The sequence below is a fragment of the Bison bison genome, unplaced genomic scaffold (assembly GCF_000754665.1).
Source record: "Bison bison bison isolate TAMUID 2011002044 unplaced genomic scaffold, Bison_UMD1.0 scf7180017864132, whole genome shotgun sequence".
In the NCBI taxonomy this organism is placed as follows: domain Eukaryota; kingdom Metazoa; phylum Chordata; class Mammalia; order Artiodactyla; family Bovidae; genus Bison; species Bison bison.
The window spans coordinates 1,191,645-1,209,704 of NW_011494704.1; the positions used below are offsets into that span (position 1 = coordinate 1,191,645).

An 18,060-nucleotide genomic window follows, 5' to 3' on the forward strand; every position below is an offset into this window, starting at 1 on the left:
TCATGTCCATTGAGTCGGTGATGCCATCCAGCCATCTCATCCTCTGTCGTCCCCTTCTCCTCCTGCCCCCAATCCCTCCCAGCATCAGGGTCTTTTCCAATGAGTCAACTCTTCGCATGAGGTGGCCAAAGTATTGGAGTTTCAGCCTCAGCATCAGTCCTTCCAATGAATACCCAGGACTGATCTCCTTTAGAATGGACTGGTTGGATCTCCTTGCAGTCCAAGGGACTCTCAAGAGTCTTTTCCTTAACCACAGCTCAAAAGCATCAATTCTTCAGAGTTCAGCTTTCTTCACAGTCCAACTCTCACATCCATACATGACTACTGGAAAAACCACAGCCTTGACTAGACGGACCTTTGTTGTCAAAGTAATATCTCTGCTTTTTAATATGCTATCTAGGTTAGTTATAACTTTCCTTCCAAGGAGTAAGCATCTTTTAATTTCACCATCTGCCATGATTTTGGAGCCCCCAAAAATAAAGTCAGACACTGTTTCCACTGTTTCCCCATCTATTTCCCATGAAGGGATGGGACCAGATGCCATGATCTTTGTTTTCTGAATGTTGAGCTTTAAGCCAACTTTTTCACTCTCCTCTTTCACTTTCGTCAAGAGACTTCTTAGTTCCTCTTCACTTTCTGCCATAAGGGTGGTGTCATCTGCATATCTGAGGTTATTGATATTTCTCCCGGCAATCTTGATTCCAGATTGTGCTTCTTCCAGCCCAGTGTTTCTATGATGTACTCTGCATATAGTTAAATAATTTCTATAACAACTCTCTATATATACGTGTGTGTGTATAAAATACTTCTATTTTTTAAAATTAAAAAAAGTCTTTAATTATGTGACGGGATGTCAATATATTTATCTGTTTCTTTCAAAAACATGCATTCTTTCTGTGTGTTCCACGTGTCCTGAGTCCTTCTCTGAATTGTGTGTGTTTGCACCAGGATGAAGGAGCCCTGTGAAACACCCTCTTCTGGTTCACCTCATATAGTAGGCTCAAGCCTTTTCAACCCACAGAGACTTGCTTATCCTTGTCCCGGATGTCACAGGTAGGATGTCCCAAACAAAATACAGATGTTAAAGGGTAAACGAGTGTATATCTCCCTTCCTCATTCTGTTAATGAAAATAGTACTGTTTAAAAAAATAACTTGAGAACTAAATCTAAAGTTTGAGAACTAAATCTAAGCATGTCTTTGACGCACTATGATCTTCTGGTCTTTGGATAACAATCGGTTTTATTTGTACGTCAACTTCAGTCTATTGGGAATGGTTGCCTAGAACACTGCACTAAGAAAGATTTAATTCCGTGTTAAGGCCAGAGATAGAGAATACTGTCAAAATGGAGCACAAACACCTTGCTGACTCACAGTCAACAGAACACTTTCTCCCTTAGGATAAAAACAGGTTCTTAATCATTTTAAATGCTCCACAGAGAAATCTCTAATAAAGTTCTAGTTTATTAAATCTATTTACTGCATATACTTAGAAAGTGATATTATTTTAACATAATTTAATTTCTAACATATTTTACATTTACATATTTAGAATATTTAAATATTTTATGCTTAATATAAATTATATTATTGTAATGTGGTTTAAATACATCATGAGTAAAGCAAATCAACAAGACTAGAGATTATTTGTAACAAAAAGTAGCTTAATAGGGAGGGAAAAAAAACCTACTTAAGTTTAAAAACATTTTGTTTCCTCTACCCTACATTTTGCAAAACAGGACTGCCAGAATACTGTTTTGAAAACTCACAAAATTCCAATTTTATGAAATGTTATTTTGGGGTTCCTCCAAGAATTAAGCCTTTTGACTGCTATTTTTGGTATAAATTAAACCATACAACTCAATATTTTTTTTTTGGTATAAATTAAACCATACAATTTAGTATTTTATATGTTTTCATTGATCTTAATCAAAATTAATATGATAATTAATAATAAAATTCCCACTGCAATCCTCAGGAAGACTTTAGCTTCAGTTGAATAGATGTACATATTCTAAATATGAGGATATTTCCTTACTTACAGCATCTTCTGATTTCTTCTGTAAAATTAGATAATTTGTACTGACACAAATTCAAAAGATGCAAATGTAGTGTGAAGAGAAGCACCTAAATGGGGTGCAAAGTATCATCTTACTCAATCACGTTCAATATTATTAGCATTACCAGATGGGGGAAAAAGTGAACTGAAATTTCACACTTCTCCCTTTCACTTCCATGTGATTTCTGCAGAGCCCTTATCAGTAATGCACACTTGATGGTAGGTTAGATTTTTAGCAGTAACTTGCTCTACTGAAATCTAAACTTCCCATCATTTAAACATTTAATCTTAGAATTTAAAAAAGACAACCTTCCTCTGCTTCCCTGGTACACTCATTCTTTCAACTGTCAAAACTTCAAGAAGTTTACTTTCTCTTCTTTCCATAAACTTCTAACAGCTTTCTCTCTCACTACCTATCTGGTGCCTGTGCCTCCTATTTTGTTCAGAACTCAGAAACTTTCCATCTTTACCCATCAAATTTCGAGTCCACACCACACTTTGCAACAAATGTGCACAGTGGATAAAAAGGCAAACCACTTATCAGTGGTCCATTCCCCATAGTCTCTCACCTTCAAAGACAATTCTTTCACAAGTATACTCTCACCAGAATCTCCCTTGTATAGTAGGAAAAAAATGCACCTTTTCTTTGATCATCTTTGTATTTCTATGGTAGGATCTACTAGTTGCCTCCTAAATAATTGATTTATTTATCCCTTTTCTCTCAAATGGAGCAATCCCCATTTTTAGTGAGCGCACTGCAATCCAGCTAAAAGATGCTTTCGGCCTTCCTGGCAGTAGCCATGTGACTCTCAGTTCTGGTCAGTAATATACACAGAGGTGAGAGGGTGCTGGGAAGTCCCTTTAAGTGGAACAGGTCAGTCCTTTTGCCTCCTTTTCTCCATCTACACAAGGAACATGGATAGGACACTGCCTTTCTTTTTTTTTTTTGAATTTTCCAAATCTGTGAACCATCTTCTTTTTAGTTAAATATATATATATATATTTTTTTTTTACCTTTTGACCCCCTTGACTGATTTCTTCCACCCCTCACCCCTGACAACCACCAATCTATTCTCCATATGCAGAAGTTTAGGGGTTGTTTGGTTTGAGTTTTTTTTTTTTTTTTTAATTTCACATGCAATAAAGATCATACAGTAATTGCCCCCTTCTCTGACCTAATACAGTGCACTTGAGGTCTATCCATGTGGTCACAAATGGCAAGATTTCGGGTTTTTTTTAATGGCTGAATAATGTTCCACTGTGTATATCTATCTATCCACCACATCATCTTTATCCATTCAGCCATCAATGGACACAGGTTGCTTCATACCTTGGCTATTGTAAACAAAGCTGTAATGAACATGGGAGTGAGACACACTTTCAAGCTAGCATTTCTGTTTTCTTTGGATAAAAATCCAAATGTAGAACTGCTGGATCATATGGGAATCCCTGGCGGATCAAACGGTAAAGAGTCTGCCTGCAATATGGGAGGCTAGGCTTTGATCTCTGGGTTGGGAAGATCCCGTGGAGGAGGAAATGGCAACCCACTCCAATATTATTGCCTGGAGAATGCCATAGACAGAGGAGCCTGGCAGGCTACAGCCCATGAGGTCACAAAGCATTAGGTATGACTGAGTGACTAACACAACAGCACAGTGGTAACTCTACTTTTCATTTTTTGAGGAACCTCCAATACAGTTTTCCATAGTGGTAGCACCAATTTACATTCCCACAGACAGTGCATAAGGGTTCCCTTTTCTCCACATCCTCATCAACACCTGTTATTTCTTGTCTTTTTGGTTTCCTTTGCTATGCGGTTTAGTTTGATATAGTCCCACATATGTTTGCTTTTGTAGGTTTCACTTTTGTTGTCAAATTTAAAAAATCATTGCTGAGACCTATATGAAGGAGCTCACCACCTATGTTTTCTTCTAGGAGTTGTGTAGTTCAGGCCTTATGTTCAAGTCTATACCATTCTGAGTTAATTTTTGCGTATTAGTGTAAGATAGTGGTCCTGTTTCATTCTCTTCCATGTGTCTGTTCAGTTTTCCCAACACAATTTATTGAAGAGACTCCTTTTTGTACTGTATATTTTTGGCTTTATTGTAAATTAATTGATAATATATACATGGGTTTATTTCTGGACCCTCCATTCTTTTTCATTGACCTATGTGTCTGTTTTTAATACCAATACCTTACCGTTTTAATTGCTATAGCTCTGTAATACTTTGAAATCAGAGAGTGTGATTACTCCAGCTTTTTTTTTTTCCCCAAGATTGTTTTGGTTATTCAGGATGTTTTGCAATATAAATGTTAAGATTGTTTATTCTATGAAAAATACCATTGTAATTTTGATAGGGATTACACTGAATTTGTAGATTACATTGGATAATATGGACATAATATTAAGTGTTCTTATCCATAAGCATGGAATAGCTCTCCATTTACATGTGTCTCCTTCAATTTCTTTTCTTAATGTCTGGTATTTTTCAATATATATCCCTGGTTAAATTTATTCCCTTCTGATACAATTGTAAATGGGATTTTCTTAATTTCTCTTTCTGATAATTTGTTTTTAGTGTATAGAAACACAACGGATTTTGAGTATTGATTTTATAACCTGCAACATCACTAAATTTGTTTATATTAGTTCTATATTTTATTAGTCATACTAGTTTTTTGATGGAGTCTTCAGGGTTTTCTATATATATTTATCATGTCATCTGCAAATAGTGAGTTTTACTTCTTCCTTTCCAATTTGGAAGTCTTCTATTTATTTTTCTTGCCTAATGCTCTGTCCAGGATTTCCAATACTTTTGAATGAAAATGGCAATAATGGGTATCCTTATGCTGGTTCCTGATCTTGGAGGAAAAGCTTTTTAGCTTTTCACCATTGAGTATGATGTTAGCTGCAGGCTTGTTACTATGGATGTTACTATGTTGAAGTAAGTTCCCTCCATACCCATCTTTGTTGAGAGTTTATCATAAATGGATGTTAAATTCCGTCAAATGTTTTTTCTCTATTTACTGAAACGATCATATGATTTTTATCCTTCATTTTGTTAATGCACTGTATGCATCACATGGTCTGATCTGCGGAGACTGAACCAGTTTTTCATCCCTGGAATATATCCAGGGATTTATTCTTTCAAAGTCACTAGTTTGCCAGATTCAATTCTCTGTTTTCATCTTATTCGATGTCTTGGCAACATTAGACACATGATGCCTCACCCATCCTTAAAACACTCTTTTTAATTTCCCCAGCAGAGATTGATTTTCTTCTTAACATAATGGTCATTCCTTCCCTGACTATGCTGTTTTCTCCTTGCTTTCCCAACATCTACATTTTTTTTTAATGCTCCAGCCCTCTGAATTCTACTCCCTTCTATGTGATTATTTTAGATTTATAGTTTAAAATATCATTTGTATTCTGATGCCACTCTGGTCTCCAAACTCATATATCTAAACTAGATGTTTGACACCTCCATTTAGATGTTTAAAAGACACCTCAAAATTTACTTGGCCAAAACAAAATTCTCCCACATCTCCTGAACCGTTGTTCTTCCCATCTTAGTACATATTCACCAGCATCCACTTGGCTGCTCAATGCAAAAACCATGGCATCACCCAGATCTCCTCTCTCCCTCTCGCCCCCACCCCACCCCAAGCATTACAAGTCCTGCTGTCTGTGCCTCCACAGTACATCCAGCACTTCTCGCCACCTCCCCAGCTACCACTCTGGGGCAAGGCAACACCTCTCTCTTCAAAACCCTGCCATAGCCAGGGTGTCCTCTTTCTATTTCCTCAAAGTCTATTTACTAAGCAGCAGCCAAAGTAATCTTTCCAACGTGCAGATCTGATTGTGTCTCTTCCCTGCCTCTTGGACTGAAATCTAAGCTCCACAAGGCCTCACATGGCCTCCACAGCTCTAGGTGACCTGACTGGCCTCCTCTCCCAGTTCTGTCTCTTGCCACTCTTGCCTCAAGTGCTGTGCATCAGCCACACTGGATTTTTCTTTTTTTCCTGTTTTCTGAACACCCTAAGCTCTGTACTGCTTTTTAAAACTACCAGCTGTTAGTAGTTTTCCAGCTGTTAGCAGGCTTCCAACTAATTGCTCTTCCCCAGTATCTTCTCACTATCAGCCCCTCCTCTTCTGCATTCAGAGGATTCTCTAAGCTAAGGTAGCTTCTCCCTAATCACCTGCTCTCACATCACTCTCATTATTTTTTTTCCTTCATGGGAAATTAAGTTGCTCATTAATTAAAAAAAACAAAAAAACAAAAACCACTGGTTTCTCCTCACACTGGAAACTACAGAACAGGACCGTTTGGATCTTGTTTACTGCTGGATACCCAGGGTCTTAAACAGTGACGAGCAAGCAGTTGGGGCTCAATAAATTATTTGCTGAATGAATAAAGACTTAATATCAAAACTTTAAAGTCACTCAGTCTGAACCATTATTCAGGTATCTAAAACTCTGAGTAACAGATCTGAGAAATATCTTACCACGATATGCTGCTCAGAACTGCACTGCTTCTGAGGTAGACAATTCTATCTCTAAACAACTAGGATTGCTCAAATGCCCTTACTCCTTCGTAAGCTGAAGACTGACTACTGTGGCTCTGTTCATCTGTGGAGAACTCTATGATCAAGCAGGTATATTCCTTGTGTTTCAGACAAGATAGTGCTTCAAATATCTGAAGGTGGTGACTGTACCTTCCCAGAGTTGAACAGTCCCAGTCTCTTTAACGGCTCTTCACAAGGCTATTAAAAACAAGAGTTTCAGGTCTTCTCTTCACCCTTCCACATACTCCAAGACTGCCCCAAACCACAATGTAGTCACATATTTAGCTATCAACCATGCCATGAGTATGCAACTCTGGTCCAATTTACCTCATAAACCGATCTCTTTCTGAGGGAGCTTGACCTAACTGAAGTTAACTCTATCTTCCTTCCAGTTCAAGCTCACACACCATTTCCCATCCATGCATCCTTCATACCACTAAGTGCACACTGCTTCTGTAATCTCTGGGCACTACAGTCATTCCCATCTTCTTCCCAGAATTCCTGACGCCATTTAGCTTTCCCAACATAAGATACCAATCCTATCCTATGGAAAAAGACCTCCTGGCCTCCCTTCTTGGATAAAGGTCCTGATTTTCCACATATGCAAATTAAAATTATAAACTCTCTTTATCTTCCCACAGGTAGCCTGAGGCAGACTAGCATTATTTCTAATCAGCAGTCAGGGAGCCACAGAAAGGAGAGGCCCTTTTAGTTAACTACGAGAACAGATCTGCAGCCAGAAGAGCAAGGTGGAGCCAACACTGGTGCCCCTGGACAAACTGGAACAACCGTCAGTGCACCGATCCTACGGACTCTCGGGGATAAGGTGGGACCTCCACGCCATTCCCTTCCTTGCTCCTCCAAGAACAGCCAAAGAAAACTAGAGTTACTCCAAATCGGAATATGAGTTACCTTACACTGCTGAGCACAGCAGCACTTTTTTAGAATCATCTGTAATCTAATTTACTCCCTTTGACTCCAAAACACACTAATATCTCACTTCAATCTTTCAGGTAGAGTAATAACTGTTGGGAAGTTAATGATTACAGAAACACAGTTGGTCATCTGAAAACATTTCAGATGTTCCAGTGTGTCAGCACTCTGGCAAACAGAGTAGCCTTAACGAAGTAGGCTGAAAAATACAACTATGTAGGTTAATATATCCTGAAAGAGTTTAGGTAAGTCTGGACGACCAAAATACTGATTGCAAAATGACTAGAATGATCCAGGTATAGGATTAGCTGTGATTCAGAAACAAAAAGTCAAATAAGCCTATAGATCAGATCTGTGATTTTTAAAAAAAAAATTATTATATATACTCTGAGAAGTAATAATTCCTAACAATATGCCACATTAAACTAGTTTTCTAGTATTCCGTCTTTGACAAGTACAGCAAAGGATAATTTGTGGGGAATCGAGTTATCTTCTACATCTGCCTCAGGAGATAACAATACCCCCGCTTTAGTTCATCCCTGTCCTTAATAATATACTACACATTTACCCTGACAAAATTAACCTAAATCATATCCAGTCAGATTTTATTTTTAATAAACAAAAGTTCCTAAAATTTGAAAGTGCTTCCAAGTTCCAAAGCTATGAGATTTCATCAGATCTCATCTAGAATCACATAGTTTTAAAGCAAACCTTGGTATCTACATCTGTAAATCTTTCATTAATGAACATTTATTAGCTGCCTAACACACTACAGAAAAATGCAGTTAAGGGTTATCTCTTCTAACGTAATTATTTCTTACATTCATTCTAAAGAGAATCTCTTCTTGGAGGAACACTAGTTGTCCATTTCTGAATCTCCACCAAGTTCTCATGAAGAACTGACAACAAATAGTGAAGTCAATTTAAAACTCAACTCACAGCATTGTGTGATCTTCTGGATGTTGGAAGAGATACGCTGGGCCAACTGGGCGGGGTCACCACCAACACCTGGAGTGTAAGACATGGTTGCTTTGCTTGTTCGCTAATTTCATCAGCTGTTGGTGAGCAGTGCAGTTTTCTCAGCAGTCACCTAAATAACATAAAAGAAAAGTCACAAGTTATACCTATTTTAAAGTTACTCCTTCAGTTCAGTTCAGTTGCTCAGTCATGCCCGACTCTTAGTGACCCCATGAATCGCCGCACGCCAGGCCTCCCTGTCCATCACCAACTCCCAGAGTTCACTCAAACTCACGTCCATCGAGTCGGTGATGCCATCCAGCCATCTCATCCTCTGTCGTCCCCTTTTCTTCCTGCCCCCAATCCCTCCCAGCATCAGAGTCTTTTCCAGTGAGTCAACTCTTCGCATGAGGTGGCCAAAGTACTGGAGTTTCAGATACATTTTACAAATTTGATGTACCTAACAGGGTTGAAATTTAGCAAAGGAACTCTTCAAAGAGTAAAACTCACATGTTGATATTCTTAAAAATGGACTTTATAGGACAGAACTGAATTAAACATGTTAAAGAAAATAAGGTTCAAATTGTCCATTCCCTTTGGAAACATCTTTGATCTCGCAAAGGATGACTTAGCAAGTGCCTTTTCTGTGTATCATTTTAACCATTTGTATATTTCCTTCTTAACTAAACTGTGAGCAACTATAGGCCAGGGTCCACATACTATTTATGCTTCTTTCTCCAACATTTAAAATAATTCCTGGCAGAGAAGAGGAATTCAATTATGAATTATATGGCACACCCATTTCAGGCTTTCCCCAGAAATTTCATTTTATCTCATTTAACTTAACACAGGAACAGCTCACTAATGGGTCTCTGATTTTAATGGGAAAAAAGGTTCAATTTGAAAGAGCAGAGCCAAAAAGTTAAGAAAAAAGGAAATAAACCCTGTAAAAGGCCCATCACATGCACATTCCCCTGAAAGAGTAAGGAGAATTCTGCTGTGGAAGCCAGTATCTTAGAACAGGAAGCTAAGTGGGGCAGCTGCCACAGGAAGCAGGTAAAATGAAGGTCTGTTCTTCTTCAGTTCATACCACACATCAGTCATAGTTAGGGGAAAAGGATAAAAAGGAGTGTCCCTGTGGATAGGACTATGCACAGCAAAGAATTTCAACTACTCCTGAACTATCTTTTCATGGAGTATGCTCAGAACACTGTAAAGGTGCAGGCAGTCAGCATGCTAACTGACTCTGCTACACAGCCTACATTACATTAGGCCCTGGGGAGCTGCGAACAAGCAAACAAAACAATCAAGAGAAAGCATCTGCTTGAACCAGTTCAGTTCAGTCACTCAGCTGTGTCCGACTCTTCGCAACCCCATGGACTGCAGCAGGCCAGGCCTCCCTGTCCATCACCAACTCCTGGAGTTTACTCAGACTCATGTCTGTTGAGATGGTGATGCCATCCAACCATCTCATCCTCTGTCATCCCCTTCTCCTCCCACCTTCAATCTTTCCCAGCATCAGGGTCTTTTCAAATGAGTCAGTTCTTCGCATCACGTGGCCCTAATATTGGAGTTTCAGCTTCAGCATCAGTCCTTCCAATAAATAATCAGGTCTGATTTCTTTTAGGATGGACTGGTTGGATCTCCTTGCTGTCCAGAGGATTCTCAAGAGTCTTCTCTAACACCACAGTTCAAAAGCATCAATTTTTCGGTGCTCAGCTTTCGTTATAGTCCAACTCTCATATCCATACATAACTACTGGAAAAACCATAGCTTTGACTAGACAAAGCTTTGCTGGCAAAGTAATATCTCTGCTTTTTAATATGCTGTCTAGGTTGGTCATAATCTTTGTTCCAAGGAGCAAGCATCTTTTAATTCATGGCTGCAGTCACCATCTGCAGTGATTTTGGAGCCCAGAAAAATAAAGTCTCTCACTGTTTCCACTGTTTCCCCATCTATTTCCCATGAAGTGATGGGACCAGATGCCATGATCTTAGTTTTCTGAATGTTGAGTTTAGAGCCAACTTTTTCACTCTCCTCTTTCACTTTTTCAAGAGGCTCTTTAGTTCTTCTTTGCTTTCTGCCATAAAAGTGGTGTCATCTGCATATCTGAGGTGATTTATATTTCTCCCAGCAATCTTGATTCCAGCTTGTGCTTCATCCAGCCCAGCGCTTCTCATGATGTACTCAGAATTTAGGCTAAATAAGCAGGGTGACAATATACAGCCTTGACGTACTCCTTTTCCTATTTGGAACCAGTCTATTGTTCCATGTTCAGTTCTAACTGTTGCTTCCTGACCTGTATACAGGTTTCTCAAGAGGCAGGTCAGGTGGTCTGGTATTCCCATCACTTTCACAATTTTCCACAGTTTGTTGTGATCCACACAGTCAAAGGCTTTGGTATAGTCAATAAAGCAGAAGTAGACATTTTTCTGGAACTCTCTTGCTTTTTCGATGATCCAGTGGATGTTGGCAATTTGATATCTGGTTCCTCTGCCTTTTTAAGTCCAGCTTGAACATCTGGAAGTTCACAGTTCACGTACTGTTGAAGCCTAGCTTGGAGAATTTTGAGCATTATTTTACTAGTGTGTGAGTGAAGTGAAAGTTGCTCAGTTGTGTCTGACTCTTTGCGACCCCATAGGCTATACAGTCCATGGAATTCTCCAAGCGAGAATACTGGAGTGGGTAGCCTATCCCTTCTCCAGGATTAGCGTGTGAGATGAGTACAATTGTGCGGTAGTTTGAGCATTCTTTGGCACTGCCTTTCTTTGGAATTGGAATGAAGATGGTAAGAATACACAGAACTATACAGAAAAGATCTTCACGACCCAGATAATCATGATGGTGTGATCACTCACCTAGAGCCAGACGTCCTGGAATGTGAAGTCAAGTGGGCCTCAAAAAGCATCACTATAAACAAAGCTAATGGAGGTGATGAATTCCACTTGAGCTATTTCAAATTCTGAAAGATGATGCTGTGAAAGTGCTGCACTCAATATGCCAGCAAATTTGGAAAACTCAGCAGTGGCCACAGGACTGGAAAAGGCCAGTTTTCATTCCAATTCCAAAGAAAGGCAATACCAAAGAATGCTCAAATCAAGTCTGCCATTTACAAGAATGATAAAGTTAATAATATAAAACAATGAAAGCAATACAAGCCTGCCCTCTTCTGTGACATTAGTTTTAGGGGGCAGCAAGGATGGGCAGCTTTAGAACCAGAATCCTGGAACTGAATCCTATCTCTGCTGGTGGGTGGGTTGATCAGTAGAAAGTCATGTGCTGGGCAAAAGTGATAGGGATAGGGAAAAGGAAACATGACTATCACTCTTCTCTAAAAAGAATTTATGAAACTCAGGTGTAAGACTTGGATACCTGAGTATGACTATATGAAAAACAACAAAGGCAAAGACATGAAGCTGAGGCAGACAGACCCAGATCCCGTGGACAGTATGAAGGCAGTGTGTCAGTTACCAAAGGAAGGGGAAATCTACGGTCAACCCTGGATCAGATGCGTCATGGTCGGGTAAGCAGGAGATGACTCAGAGAAGGAAAAGGTGCAATGGCCTAACATTTACTGCACATCTGTGAAATGAAAACCATTTCACATAGACTGTCTAATTTAATTTTCAAGTTCTCCCCTTTAGGTAGTGACAAATAAACCTGGCTTTACCAATGAGCAAACTGTGGCATATGAAGATTAAGTAACTGGAAAGGTACCCCAAACGACCCACTAGGCAGAGGTGGGATTCAATTCCAGGGTTCTGATTCTAACACTACCTGTCCTTGCTGCTGCTGCTGCTAAGTCGCTTCAGTCATGTCTGACTGTGTGACCCCACAGACGGCAGCCCACCAGGCTCCCCCGTCCCTGGGATTCTCCAAGCAAGAGCACTAGAGTGGGTTGCCATTTCCTTCTCCAATGCATGAAAGTGAAAAGTGAAAGTGAAGTCGCTCAGTCGTGTCTCTTAGCGACCCCATGGACACTCCGTCCATGGGATTTTCCAGGCAAGAGTACTGGAGTGGGGTGCCATTGCCTGCTCCGCTACCTGTCCCTGCTGCCCCATAAAACTGATGTCACAGAAGAGGGTGGGCTCTGGATGCTAGGTTTGGTTTGAATATGTTGCAAGAAGAACCCACTGGAGATTTCTGGTAATCAGGAGGGAAGAGACCACAAGGAAATATGTGTCTTTGATCTAATGGTTGGTGCTGGTAGGAAGTACAACAGTGGAACGGCTGTGACAGAAAAAATAGTACTGGGGCCATGCTTGTGCTCTGCTGTGTCGAGGCCACCCTTGAATCCCTGGGAGGTTTTAGATGCTCTCCATTCTCTCTCCCTGATTGACAGGTCCAGTTTCTCTATTCTGAGCCCTTTGGACTTCACTAAGTAATTGAAAGAGACCCAAAACCAATTTCACAAAAGGGTAAATCAAACTTCTACTCAAACAGTAGAACCACTGCAGCAGGGCAGCAGGAATAAGATTACTCCCAGGTAGCCTTGGACTTGGGCTTGCAGCCACCTGAAGAGCTGAGGACCCAACCTACACTGGATCTGGGATTCAGCGAGATCAACACTATCCCAAGTTGCCTACAAAACACCAACTAGATCTTTAAAATTTGCATCTTTTTTCCCCCAATAAGAACTTGGGGGTTGAAAAGGGCTTCCCTGATGGTTCAGTGAGTAAAGATTCTACCTGCCAATGCAAGAGACACAGGAAATGCGGGTTTAATCCCTGGGTCAGGAAGATTACCTGGAGAAGGAAATGGTAACCCACTCCAGTATTCTTGCCTGAATGCGATGAACAGAGGTGCCTAGTGGACTGCAGTCCAAAGAGCTGGATGAAACTGAGCACAACAGCTTTACTTAGATACAATTCACAGAGCATACACTCACCCATTTAAAGTGCACTATCCAATGGTGTCTTTAAACACTCATAATAAAAAGTTGTGCAACCACGACATCACTGCTAGAACATTTCCTTACCCCGCAAATAAAGCTGATACCCATTAGCAGTGACTCCCCATTTCTGAACAAGTTCCTAAGCTGCAGGCCACCACTCATCTATTTTATGTCTTTACAGGCTTGCCAGTTCTGTACATTTCATATTAAAGGAAACATACAATGTGTTCTTTTTGTGACTGATTTCTTTTTCTCAGCATGTTTTCAAGGCCCATTCATGTTGCAGCATGTATCGATTCTTCCCTCCTGTTCACTGCTGCTGCTGTTGTTAAGTTGCTTCAGTTGTGTCAGATTCTGTGCTACCCCACAGACTGCAGCCCACCAGGCTCCCCTGTCCCTGGGATTCTCAAGCCAAGAACATTGGAGTGGGTTACCATTGCCTTCTCCCTCCCTGTTCACTGCCAAATAATATTTTACTGTACAGACAGGGGCAACGTCCTCCTGGCTCACTGATATCCTTCTTTCTCCTTTCCCTCTATCAACTAGGCTCACGGCCTACACAAACACACTTGATGAGAACATGTTCCTCTTTCTTCTTTATGTACTCTCTTGGGGGTGCTCTTCCGTCCACACACAAACAAATGAGTCTCACATCCACGTCTCCAAGTCACACTCTTCACTCTCTGTAGTGTCTCTATGTCTTTGAAGCTGCAGGAACTCACTAACTGCCTTTCAGCTGCCAGTGGCACTGGCAAAAATGGGAAGTCTCTACTTTGAGGAAGACACTTAACATTTGGGCCTGAGGCCAGGATCCAAATGAGATAATGCACATCCAGGGACCAAGAGCTTTCCTACTCCACACAGAAGAAAAGGAAAGCTCCGCTCTTGCATCTGCAGGAGCAACATCAACAGATCATAACCACCTTCCCTGCCTCAGGACCACCTGACCACAGGATTAGCTGAGGCCCGCTTTCTCCCCCAGAGTGGGGAGTATGATCACTGAGTCCCATGGACTGCCACTTCATGGTAGCATTAACCTTAACCCTCAAGACTCAATAAGCCTAGGATAAGCCTTCTCACTGTTTTCTTTTATGGTCTCCTTTTCTGCTCTTTAGAGAATCAACCAAATAGCTACAAACTACCAGTGTTCCTCATCCCTTTACTTAAGCGCCTGCATTTGAGGAAGCTCTGCTGGTGAGACAACTAAGTGTCATTCATCCAAAAGGGTCGCCACTGCTGGACTGGCTGCATTTCCTCAGAGGAAGGGCGCAGTGCTGAGGCTCTTGGCTCAGTGCTGAGCTAAGAATGAAAAGAAACTGTGATCGATGGGAGGGAAGGAAAAACTCAACAAGATTATCGCTAACATTATTTTCTAAGCATTGTGTTTAGGACTTCCATGTTTATTTTCTCAGTTGATTCTTCCATCAAGCCTACGGAGATAGGTACGACAATAATTATGATTTTTTACACGAAGAAACTGAGGCATAATGAGAATAAGCAACACACTTAATGTAAGAAAAGAACTAAAATTTGAAACTAAATCTTAAAGCCTACTATATTTTTAAAACACAAAACCATGTTGTTGCTGCCCTGTACAACAAAATTAAGGACAGGTGAGCCCACTCAATTCAGAAACACCAAATTTACCACCTTTCTGCAGACCCTGTATGAAATCTGGCTAAACTCAAGGAAGATGGGGAAATAGGCCTGGGGTGACTTCATGATGAATCAAGGTAACACGGCTGCATAGCTTCCTTATCTTCTCTTATTCTGCTCATCTGCTCATCAGTTCAGTTCAGTTCAGTTCAGTTGCTCAGTCGTGTTTGACTCTTTGCAACCCCATGAATCGCAGCACGCCAGGCCTCCCTGTCCATCACCAACTCCCGGAGTTCACTCAGATTCACATTCATCGAGTCAGTGATGCCATGCAGCCATCTCATCCTCTGTCGTCCCCTTCTCCTCCTGCCCTCAACCCCTCCTAGCATCAGAGTCTTTTCCAATGAGTCAACTCTTCACATGAGGTGGCCAAAGCTCATAGTGATATCTAAAAGACAACAGTGATTGGCTCTCCTGATGATGAGCTATGAGAAATAAAGGATTCAAACAACCAACTATATTATAAAATACATAGAAATACATACACAGGTAACTATAAACTGATTTAAAAGTGTATGATCTTTGCACACAGGCTACATCAACCAAGTTATTCTGAGGTCTGCTTTGCATGTTCACTCTCCATCCAGCACGTAGCCCAGAGCTAAAATGCACCAAAGAACTCACGCTGTATACTTCTGAAAGGCCATTCAGAATTCCTAGTTTTATGGCTCAGAATAACTGTACCTCATTATCTAAACTAGCACTATCAAGTGTTCGCACATGTGTGGCCACTGGCTTGGACAGCTCACGGATGGAACATTTCCATTTCAGCAAAGTTCTGCTGAACAGTATTCACCAAACATCTCAAAAATTAGCATTGTATGAGGATATATAAACATTACAAAGGGAAAGATGGGAAGAGAGGATCAAAGTGCAATATTTGTACTGAGAATCTTAAGACTGTTTCTAAAGAGCACAAATAAAAGAACAAAGGGGATTTTTAAAAGGAATCTTGAGCATCAAACATTATTCCTAGTTACTACAGGATGCAGTGCAGAATTCTTAAAATTCCCATTAACATAAAGGTCATGCTCTGTAAATTCAGTGTGGATAAAGCAATAGAAATAGTTTATAGTCAGCTTCACTTTCTTAACAGTGAGCATCAGCAGTACTTTCCTCCAACCTGTGCTCCAAAAATAAGCTCCCAGAAGGGCAGGTTTATTTTGTTTGTTTTTGGTGGTTTTTTGTTTTTTTTTTTTTTTTGGTCTACTGCATAGACTGCTCTACTTTAAGTATCTGTATATATAATAAATGCTTAATAAATATTTGTAAAATAAATGTACCTATTTCCTAAGAACACATACCCAGTCTGAGGGTTAATATAACCACTGCCAAGACAGTGAACTCAAGGGCTTTCTTTCAGATCCAGGATGTCCCAGGCTTATCGCTGACTTGGGCCACTGCTCCACGGTATTTCCTCTCCCTGGAGGGCTCATCCCATGGCCCCCGCCTCCTCCCTCGGTGACTTGCTCTTTTTCTCCCAGAAAGTCGCATCACATGGCTGGAGAAGTATTCTACAGTTACTGTGATCTGAAGTGCAAAGTCACCATTCTGCCACTCTGCTGATTTAACCTACTGCATCACAGTGCTAAACATCATTTAAAATGATCTAGTCAGTACATCATTTATTGTCTATTCCTACCTCCGGAATATGGAGATGAGAGAGGCAAGTCTGCCAGTCTTGTGGAATTCACAAGTGCTGGGGCCACAGGAGATGTTCCACAGATGTGAGGGTCATCACTCTACTACAAGCATGAGCACTGTCAACATAAGCTGCACGAACTGCATTTGTTAGCTCAGCTCCTCCATCCGTTAAATTATCATACAACTCGGTTTGGTCCACAATACCAAGAATTATTTTTCACTCTTTCATGCACTAAGCTTTCAAATTTAATGGAATTACAGCAAACTTTACTCAGACTTACTGCAGGTGTTCTATACGATTTATTTTTTAACCAGCAGCCCCTGGCTAAAGTTTGAGATCATAATCAAAATTCAGACTGATTTTGAGATCAGGAACAGCAGAAGTAAGATATCTGAAGAAAAATGTACATGTTACTGAGTTAACATGGTATCATGTTAACTTCTTCAGAAAATCTGAACTAAAGCATAATTCTTAACCAGTCAAAAGTCTGGGACAAACTTCTCAAAGCAGCCTGCAAAGCAGAGGCCTGTCCACATCACAACACACAGTTTAACACTACTGTAAGTCTCTGCCCTGGGCGGGTGGGGGCGGTGATCAGGACAACTCCTGAAGAAACGTTCACTCCAATATCACTGAACAGCACAGCATTTCATAACCATTTTCTTTTCTTCCAGATGCTGTGCAAGCTTTAATGATATATAATTATGGTCAGAATATGTTGATCTGAATTAAACAAAATTTAGCATGTGTCTACAAGAGCCAAGCAAATGTAAGAAACTTGAGAGGGAAAAAAATACACAGCATATGACTGGAAGGGCATTTTTTTCTTTTGTCTGAATTTAAGGAAAGTAACAACCTAAAAAACAAGAGGGGCGGGGTAGGGAGGCATCCTGGTATATTTTCTGTACCTGCAAAGGGCTTTCTGCAAGCCAATTAAGGGCAGGTACTCAGATGGTAAAGAATCTGCCTACAATGCAGGAGACGTGGGTTCGATCCCTGGGTCGGGCAGATCCCCTGGAGAAGGGAATGGCAACCCACTTCAGTATTCCTGCCTGGAAAATTCCACGGACAGAGGAGCCTGACGGGCTAGAGTTCGTGGGGTCGCACAAGAGTCGGACACGAAAGAGCGACTAACACTTTCCTGCACTGAAAAGATCAAAGAAAGGCTGCATGTCAAACTCCTTGCCAAACCGAAAACCAACCACGATGAGCCTTCGAATAAACAGACGGCTCCTTTACTACAGAAATATATGTCTTCAGTTGTTCTGTATTCGAGAGGAGAACTTTAAAGCGCGTTTTCTAAATCTGTGCGTTAAAAAGAGGAAGAGGTCAACTGGTGTCCAGCCCGAGGC

At 40.7% G+C, this 18,060-nt stretch overlaps 1 protein-coding gene across 1 annotated transcript in view; it reads right to left on the minus strand.

Moving 5' to 3' along the window:
* STX7 (syntaxin 7) overlaps window positions 1-18,060 on the minus strand; it is a 55,299-nt gene that overhangs the window by 36,770 nt on the left and 469 nt on the right. The window contains exon 2 of the mRNA XM_010839687.1: window positions 8,496-8,646. Within this exon, the coding sequence (XP_010837989.1) occupies window positions 8,496-8,580 (85 nt within the window). The 5' untranslated portion in view covers window positions 8,581-8,646. The remainder of the gene's footprint in view (window positions 1-8,495; window positions 8,647-18,060) is intronic.